This window comes from Heterodontus francisci, chromosome 38 (assembly GCF_036365525.1).
Source record: "Heterodontus francisci isolate sHetFra1 chromosome 38, sHetFra1.hap1, whole genome shotgun sequence".
NCBI lineage: Eukaryota > Metazoa > Chordata > Chondrichthyes > Heterodontiformes > Heterodontidae > Heterodontus > Heterodontus francisci.
This window is the reverse complement of record NC_090408.1, coordinates 34,983,582-34,993,376: the sequence shown is the minus strand read 5'-3', so window position 1 is coordinate 34,993,376 and position 9,795 is coordinate 34,983,582. Positions and strand designations below refer to the sequence as shown.

Below are 9,795 nucleotides of genomic sequence, written 5' to 3'. Positions count from 1 at the left end.
GATGATCTAGAAAACTTACAATTCTGCTCCACGATCTTATTTGCATGTAGCACGCACAATTGAACTCTTGCACATTCTCTGCAGTAGGTGTAAAGCCTAATCAGCAAATCACAGGCGATGGGGATTGTCTTCAGGCATGGACTGAATTGGATCACTGGATGCCTGATTTGCATCAGTGGAGATTGTAGCACTGTTTGTAGAACAGGTGTGAAGACATAAAGGCTAATGTTGACATCCCGCCCCTTATCTTTAACTGTTGGACCAGCAGCAACGATAAAACTAACACGAACGTACTTAACTGTGGCAAACCAAAGTAGTTGGCCATGCAAACCATTAGACACTGACTCAGCAAGAAGCTACCATTGCTCAGGGCTGTTTGCAAGCCAAATGTAAGGCTTGCTTGTTACCATTTTTCACCATATTCACTGCACCTTGTATTCTGTACACTTGTGTGTCTAATATATGATAATTTGCTATAAGCAAAGAACAATTGCAATTACCAGTCTGCTGTTGTCAACTAACCAAATCAACCTAAGGTCCAGTTGTGACTAGACATTCAAAACAGCTCTCTGTTCATTGCTAAATTCCCAACTGGAGGACTAAAAGTTTAGACTGCATAAATACAGAAAGGAATATTCAACATATGTACCACTGCACCACCCCCCTCCCCCCCCACCCCACAACCTTTGTCGTTCGGGTCACACTCAATCTAGCCTCTTTTTTCCTGTCCTCTTGATCCATATCTCTGTACTCTTCACTGACTTCAGCGATCAATCTAATCCATTAAACATATCAACAGTCAGTTTTTGCAGCAAAGGCTGGTTCGTTGCTCCAAAGGTCAGCAAATCTAATTCTGTAGACGTTGTTCATGGGGTTGAGTCATGGAGCTTATCCATTTTTAAACCCACCATTTGTCAGGAATTTCTTTCTGATCAGAATTTCCAACAGATATTATCCTTCCCCATTCAGAAAAGCTGAAAATAGCCATCATGGTATTCTCCAAGATAATCAACACAATATCTGGAATTTCAGAGTTTTTGAAAGGTTTCACATTAAATTGTCTGATAAAGATCTGAAATACTTGGAGATGTTATTATTGGCTATCACTCGACGAGGATGATTGTCTTCCGTAGTCTGAAGATAGCTGATGAGGCTGATTTGGGATCTACAGACTTTATGGCTTGTTGGGCATTTGTTGTCATGTGGGATGTCTGATCGTGTATTATTAGTTTGGATCATGGCTTGTTCTTTTTGCCACTCTTGCTTTTCTTCATTTTGCTGTTGTTGAGTCTCAAAATGATGGAATCCTTCCCACAGACTCTGCCTCCAGCTAGTTCAGTCCAGGGCGATGGTCTCCCAGGAGTTGATGTCAATGTTGCAATTATTCACATTGGCTTTCAGCACATCCTTGAAGCGTTTCTTTTGTCCTCCTCTTGGAGATGTATCTGACAATCATGAGGACATTCTATATAAATACAGGTCTTTGTGTTACAACATTATTTGATATCAATGACGAAATGAGAGAACCACTGGCTTTGTTTCCAGTTTTTGCAGATAAATAATTTACTTTTGAAAAAGAAAATCACAAGGTCAAGAATTGGAAAAAAAAAGGTGAGAAGGTAAACCACTGAGAGAACTGGAGAAATTAAATCATGCACACTCCAACTGAGCCATTACTTGCAGCACTGTAACAGTCCTGTCATATACTGCAAGACTATGGTGTATTTTCTGTACTTGTGTTGATGCTTTCCTTGGCATCATCCTTGTATACATCAAGATAACCATTGCTGCAGTAATTGCCTTTGCTATGAGGTTCATTCGCTGCAATTGATCTTTGACCTTCTTGAGCAAGTGCAGTTAACTTCTTGAGACGGAAGGATGATGCAGAACACCTGAATGATCCGGTCAGTGTAGAATTGAGATCTGAATTGGATGCCATCTTAGCAGAATGGCAGCAGTGCAGTAAGCCTTTCCTGAAATGGATGGTAAAAAGCCCATAGGTGATAGGATCCAACACTGTGTTGAATAGGCCAAAAATGAAGAGTATGTGGCTCAATGCGTGAGAGACCTTTTCTTCAGAAAGCATTTCTGGTGAGAACCAGTACCAAAGTCCCAGGAGGTAATATGGGGTCCAGCAAACTATGAAGGAGGTTACGATAATGATGCTCATTTTTAAAGTTCTCATGCGTGCCTTTGGTATATTATTCTTCGATCGCCTTAAATGCACTTCTTTTGAGGACACTGGAAGAGGACACAAAACAAGATAGTATGATCTACACTATCAGGAAAATAGAAAAGTTTCAGAAATAATGTGTTTCAAGGATTTTCCTCATGCTAATTTTCTTCTCTCAGCATGCAGATCCACAGACTGTTTTCCTTAGGGAAGAGAAGGCTGAGAGGAGATTTGATAGAGGTGTTCAAAATCATGAGGGGTCTGGACAGAGTGGATCAGGAAAAACTGTACCCATTGGTGCAAGGATCAAAAATGAGAGGGCATAGATTCAAAGTGATTGGCAAAAGAGGCAAAAGCGACATGAGGAAAATCTTCACACAGCATGTGGTTAGGATCTGGAATGCACTGCCTGAGAGTGTGGTTGAGGCAGGTTCAATCGAGGCATTCTAAAGGGAATTAGACTGTTGTCTGAGAAGGAAGAATTTGCAGGGTTACGGGGAGAAGGTGGGGGAATGGCATTAAGTGAATTGCTCACATAATGGGCCGAATGGCCTCCTTCTGCGCTGTAGCAACTCTGTGATTCTGTGATATAGGTAACCATTCATGAAGTAACCACTCTTCATGTGTAAGACTGGACAGTGAATATTGGTGGGCTATTTGACTTTCCAGGGCATTACATCTGACTCCAATCCAATTCTCACCCAACATCCACATATGAATACTTTCCCCACAGGAGTTACTTGATAGCAATTACTGTTACTGTTGGAATCCCTGATTGTCTTTTTTCTCTCTGAGCTCGAGGGTATAAACCAATTATAATTACCCCTCTCACTTTGTGAATAGTACAGACCAGCGACCGAACCTAGAACCTTCCAGGTCTTTAAGGCTCAGCACCACAGTACACCGTGCATTAATGCACAGAGTCTTTGAAAAATAAAGGTAAAGGAGGAAGTGCCTTAGTGCAGAATGTGATCAAGGTTCAAAGGTATAGAAGAGCAGATTAAATAAATTAGCAAACTGTGGGTAAAGTAGAAAGGTCTGAAAATTGTGGGAAGTAGGGAAGACTGAGGAAGCTATAGAATTGCACAGATTTGATAGTCTGAGAATGAATGAGTTACAGAAGGAGACTGGGATGAATCTTGATTTCAATACAATGAAGATGTAGGAAAATGGAGGTGATGAGCTTTGAACTTACAATTTCCCTTGTTCATCCTCTTTGATATCTCCATTAAGATTCGGGTGTAGCAGAATATCATGATCACCAGTGGCACGAGAAACAGGAAAACAAAAGTAAACATATTGTAGGAGGTCTCCTGCCAGTGTGCTTTGAAACTCCCCATAGTGGAACACTGTGTAAAGTTCTGGGGCTCAGTAATACTTACAGTGTGAAACAGAACAATCTGTAACAAATAAAATGAAGTTTCAAATATAGCATTCCATAATATGTCCAAGAACCCAATTCGTCTCAGTACAAAAATAATGCATTATGCATTGCTGCTTTGTGTTTCTTTGTGCATCACATTACTTGTAATGCTTCTTTGCAAGTGCTGTCAACTGCTTCGTCAAATGATTGCTCTTGCTGCTACAAAAACAAATTTCCAGTTAGAAAAACTTCAACCAACCATGACTGATGACTGCTGAACAACAATTCTCAGCAATACATGCAACTATGTTACTCAAACTATACATAGGGGCTGCTGTTCTCAATAACGTACACTGGAGCTGCTACAATATACACATCTCTACCATACAAGAATAACATGCATTTATAAAGCACTTTAAAATGTCCCAAGGCTGTATATGGAGGCATCAGGAAAATGGACACCAAACCAAAGGAAAGAGTAGATAGATAAAAGCAAAATACTGCAGATGCTGTAACTCTGAAAATGAGAACAGAAAGTGCTGGAAATACTCAGCAGGTCTGGCAGCATCTGTGGAGAGAGAAGCAGAGTTAACGTTTCAGGTATATGACCTTTCATCAGAACCTGTTGAAATTGCATCCGTTCTGATGAAAGGTCACAGAGCTGAAAAGTTAACTCTGTTTCTCTCTCCACAGATGCTGCCAGATCTGAGTAATTCCAGCACTCTGTTTTTATTATGAAAGATTAGATAGGGTGAGCAAAATCTTGGTCAATGAGCTAGGTTTAAAGGAGGGTCTTAAAAGGAGGGGAGAGAGAGGGAGGTTGAGAAATGGAGGGATTTTCAAAGATAGAGATCTGAACAGCTGAAAGAACAGTGCCCAATTTTGGCACAAAAAGAACGCAGGTTGCACAAGACCCTGGATTCAGAGGAGCAGAGAGTTAGAGTAGGAGGAGGCTACAAAGATGGGGTGAAGCAACGGAGGAATTTCAGAATAGAGACAAGATATTTAAATTTAAGAGGTTGGGAGATCGGGAACCAATATAGTCAGCAAGGATGAGGGTGTTGGGTGTCCAAAAAGAGCAGCAAAATTTTGAAACAGCTACAATCCATCAAGGGTAGACAATAGAAGACCTGCAAGAAGAACACTGGAGCCTAGCGATGACAAAGGTGTGTGAAAGGATTTCAGCATCAGATGGACTAAGGTAGAGCTGGAAGCTATTGCAATTATGGAGGCGAAAATAGAGGATTCTTGTGATGGAGATCTTTTGTGGTCAGAAGCTTAGTTGAGAGTTGAACAGGACACCGAGGCTGTAAAAGTGTATAAGGCCTGTTGTTCCTTATAAATCATGAGCAGCACCACAAAAGACCCATTTGTATTCTGTAATGTAAACCTACCTGTATATTTTACGGTAGCATCGTATTCATTTCAGCATCACAATGTGTGAGCTGAAAAAAATGAGAGGCTGCAATTTCCAAATAGTAAGGGCAGGGTCATTAACTCCTTCCCTGCTGGTGGTGTTGAGGTCAACTGTTGTACTCCCAATGCTAACTCTATAGCTATCACCAATTGCTATGAATTGAACGTGACCTTTTTTTGGTGTGTATGGCATATAACTTCAATTTTATAGTGCGTAGCCTACCCATCAATTGAACTATGGAGGGAAGGGGGCAGGAGCACTGTTGCCCCATTAGCAGCCTAAGAGTGTCATCCATGGCTCAGTGGTGCCACTCTTGCCTTTGAAGCAGAAGCTTGTGGGTTCAAGTCCCATTCCAAAGACTTGAGCACAAATCCTAGACCACTTCAGTGCAGTTTTGAATCAAAGGTGCAGTCTTTCAGATCAGCTGTTAAATCCTGCCATCTTAGGATGAATGTAAGGGATCCCATGGCTCAAGTTGAAGAAGAGCAGGGGAGGTCTACAGGTGCCCTGGCCAACATTTATCCCTTAACCAACTTGAGCAAAACAGATTATATGGCCATTCATCTGAATGCTATTTGTGGGAGCTTGCTGTGCACAAATTGGCTGCTGTGTTTCCCCACATTTTAACAGTGCCTACACTTGAAAAATACTTCAGTGGCAGTGAAATGCTTTGGGAGGTCATGAAAAGTGCTATATAAATGCAAGTTTTTCCTTTCTTTCTAAACAATGAATAAGACACAAGAATTTTACAAAGATTGTCAGGATCTCTTCACTTTCAGTTTCACTCATTTGAAAATCATGATGGGAATGAGTAAATTATTTGTAACACTCGCGGGATTAAAGTGCAGTACATCAGACTGAAGTGAACAAACTGAGAGCTATGCAGGTGGCAGTGTCAAAACCCCACTGCAAGTTTTAATCAAATCAGAATGCTGGAAATACTCAACAGGTCTGGCAACATTTGTGGAGACAGAAACAGTTAATGTTTCGGGTTGATAACCTTTTGTCAGAACTGGACAAAGTTAGAAATGTAACAGGTATTCGGCAAGTACAGAGGCAAGGACGGCTCTGTCATCATGAACTATTGTAATATTGAGGCATGGTGCAATCTCTGTGAAACAAGGCACCATTTTTAAACACACAATCTGGTACCTGAACTCAACACCTGAAATTAATTTTTCCATCGATTTTGTTAAGCCTCTTTCACTGATTAAATAGGACTTTGCAGGAGCTTGCAGACTCTAGCAATGCTTCTCATTTACAAAACCTCCCTAGATAGCTCAAGCCTGGCCAAGGCTTAAAATGCTGCTCCCCTATCTGGGGAAGCTTTTCTGATACTTCTCATGTTCCTGGGCAGGATAAAGGAAAAAGAAATAGAATCTGATAAGTGTTTCTTTGCTCAGCTCTAGCCTGCAACCTCTCTCTTTTTTCTTTCTCCCTTTTTTGTAGTCTGTCTTCTTTTGCTATTTTATTGATAATAGCTCAGGCTGGTGAACTTTCATCTCTTGTTCCTCGTAATCCAAAAATACAACATCCTTCCCACTGGGTTTAAATCAATACTCACTGCACCGTCTCCTACTCTTCCTCTAACTCAGTCTTCGCCAGGACCTCCAAACTGTGGAACCTCCCTGTGGAGCACCTGTGTATTGCTTCTAGATCTCAATATTTTTGTAGAAATAATTTGATTTATTCCCCCCACCTCCCATTAGAAAGCTTGCTTTTTTTAAATAAAATCATGCATTGATGTTTTAAAATAGAAACCTAGTTGCTTCTGTGCTGTAATTTCTATGACTCTCTGTAAACAATCAAAAAGGTTGCTTGAATCGATCTGAACTATCTATATTTTTTAATTTTGTATGGTTCATTTAAAGAAGAATTGTGGTCATGAAAAAGCATGACAAAATTTCGCATAAAATTGTATCAGCAGGGTGACTGTGATACAAGGGGTTAGACTGTGACCCTTCATTTCTGGGGCATCAAGAGATATGAGGATGGGGCAGGAAAGTGCCTGCTCCTATTTCTTATGTTCGTATAACATGACTCTAAATCCAGCCTGAGCTGGTGAAATGCTCTCCTATGTACCTGCATGAATTACATTTGAGTAGTGTCAGTGAGGTATTTAGTGGATGCAGCACCACAACACAAAATCTCCCCTAATCTCAGGGAGAAGGGACACGGGATGGCTCATGTGGGAAATGGAGGAATGTTACACTAGTGCAGCAGAGCAGAGATTGAGTTTAAGGCATGCTGTAGAAGGAGCTGTAGTCTGCATCGAACTGCCGATGCACCTGACCTGGGAATGCTATATGGGACAGTGTAGAGGGAGCTTTACTTTGCATCTGACCTGTGCTTAACTGGACCATCTTGCCTTTGTCACTGAGTACCTAAAATTAGCAAGCGTTTGATTCTCCATCACTAAAGTCCCTCGCTTTGAGGTGCACAAAATCAAAGAGAAAAAACTTGCGGGCAGCATCTGCTTTCTGACGATCACGTTTTGGTCTTCTAGCTTTCTCTCACCTTCTCACCCCCATTTATTTTTAATCAAACTCTTCTGTTCATGAAGACAGTTCCCCTTTTTAAAAAAAAAACTTTTCTTGACCTGATTTCTCCTAAACACAGGGCTGTCAATATTGGACAAGTCTTCTGTGTGAGATTCTTATTTTGCATGGAGGAAAGGCACAAAGATGGGAACAAACCATAGACTGCATACCTCACATGGGCCAGCATTATGATGTTCCCAATGGAAAATCTTTGTGTCACATCTCCTTTAAGTACATGAGGTTCATCACTTCTGACTGACCTAAGAGCTAACTCAAGAGATACCTGACTCTGTGGAACCATGCTGTTGGCTGGTGCAGCCAGTTGTTATAGCAGTTGTCTACGGATGGTAAAGAAATGGTGCTTTTGGAACCTGTCAGTTCAGTAGCTTTAGAATATGATTTTAATTTGTACAGTATTCCCTGTTGTGTTCTTCTGTCAGGTGGCACACTTCAGTGGGAACTTGAACTATCCCCTCCTACTGCAAAATAGGATGTTAAACAGTCACAAATGCTCTTTGTAGCATTCGGACTCAAAACTACTGACAATTGAATATAGCTGCTCAATCAGTCCAAACATACGTTGAAACTCAGCACCTCAGTAGGAAACCAGATCACCAAAGGTTAAGCGACTTACACTCCTGCTACTAAGCAGTTCTCACCTGTGGAATGGACAAGATGGCACTGAGTAGCCAAGCTACTGTCAACATCATCTTATTCTTCTTTTTGGCTTCACTGATGCCCAAAGGATTTAGAATGGCAGACTGGCGGTCTACACTAATCACCACAGTGACGAAAGCGCAGGAGTACATGGCCATCAGCTTTAGGAACATGAGCAGCCTGCAGGCAACATCCCCAGCCTGCCACTGCACCGTGATATTCCAGGTGGCATCCAAGGGCATCACGATGAAAGTTACCAGGAGGTCCGCGGCAGCCAGGTTCAGGATCAAAATTCTGACGTGGGATCTCCTCTTGCGATTCTGAGTGGTCGCCCAGAGCACAGCGAGGTTGCAGACAGCAGAGATAGTGAAAACAAGAATGGTGATCCCCACTCTAACTTTAGCCGCATTGGAGAAAACTGGCAGCTGAAAGTAACGGGCGCTGCTTTTGTTGCAATAGTGACCCAATGAAGTGTCCTCACATGTACGATTATAGTCATAGAGGAGAGTCTGTCTGAGGAAAGGATTGATAATATCTTCAATACTGGCATTCATCCTGAATGTTATACTGTGCAGTGTGTAATAGGATATCTATTTGATGGGAGCAAACACAGCGAGAATTCTTCTATGACTGGCAGTTTATCCTGTGGATCTTAAAACTGGAAAGGCACATTTTGTTTTACTTCAACACTGACCTGAGGAAGCATCCCAATCCTTAGAGCCTGCAAGCAAAAGAGAAGCATGTTACACATTGAACACAGCAATATGGACAGAGACAGTATCGAACATGACCACCTGTCTCAGCTATTTCAGTTGCTCTCAGGATGGCTGGCAATAGTGTTGCTATAATTGGCCTCAGTGCTGCTGGATAAGAGGGAAAGAGAGCCAGAGCTACCCACCACCACCACCACCGCCGCCGCCGCCACCACCACCCCTCCCCCCTCTCCAGATCTCTGTCTCATGACTTCTGAGGAAGTGCATGTACATGAATGTCAGATGTAGACAGCATCAAACTTGACAATGAGTGGTTACTTAGGGAAGCTTCAGAAAGATGTCTGCCCCCATGGAATCACTGCAGATCAACCTCTTCACAAATGCAGTCACTCCTCAAGGAAAGAATTGTATGTTTGTATAAGTGCCTTTTACAACTTCAGGGAACCTCATAGTGCTTGACACCTAATTAACTACTTTTGAAGTGTAGGAAATGCAGCAACCAAACTGTGCACAACCATATCCCACAAACAGTAATGTGATAATCATCAGATAATGTGTTTCAGGGATGTTAATTGAGGGATAAGTTGGCAGGAAAAAAGACAGAGGCGAAAGGGAAGAGCCAACTGTGTAACAGCCCCGACAATCACATTTTTCTGCAGCACCTGTGGAAGAGCCTGTCACTCTAGAATTGGCCTTTATAGCCAGTCCAGGCGCTGCTCCACACACCACTGAGCACCTCCAGGCGCTTACCCATTGTCTCTCGAGATAAGGAGGCCAAAGAAGAATTGAGGGATAACTATTAGCCAGGGCACTGGGGGAGAAATTCCCTGGCCTTCTTTTAAAAGTACCATGGGATCTTTACATCCACCTGAGAGAGCAGGCATTTTAACATCTCAAAGTGAAAGAAGGCATCTCCAACAGTTTAGCACTCC

The 9,795-nt window shown here is 42.0% G+C and overlaps 1 protein-coding gene across 1 annotated transcript; it reads right to left on the bottom strand.

Moving 5' to 3' along the window:
• Positions 1–1,714: 1,714 nt before the first annotated feature.
• Positions 1,715–8,704, bottom strand: gnrhr4 (gonadotropin releasing hormone receptor 4). The gene is made up of 3 exons (XM_068018357.1): positions 8,153–8,704; positions 3,369–3,573; positions 1,715–2,241 (listed from the first exon to the last, which is right to left on the bottom strand). The coding sequence occupies exons 1-3, from the start codon at positions 8,702–8,704 to the stop codon at positions 1,715–1,717; spliced, it is 1,284 nt and encodes a 427-aa protein (XP_067874458.1).
• Between the last annotated feature and the right edge of the window lie 1,091 nt (positions 8,705–9,795).

Bases quoted from the DNA above. Each gene is read 5' to 3' on its own strand.
- gnrhr4 (XM_068018357.1), bottom strand. From the start codon at position 8,704: ATGAATGCCAGTATTGAAGATATTATCAATCCTTTCCTCAGACAGACT. The intron at 3,574-8,152 runs GTGAGAACTGCT...TATTTGTTACAG, and splicing joins CCATCTTGTCCATTCCACAG to ATTGTTCTGTTTCACACTGT. The intron at 2,242-3,368 runs GTAAGTTCAAAG...GTCCTCTTCCAG, and splicing joins GAGGATGAACAAGGGAAATT to TGTCCTCAAAAGAAGTGCAT.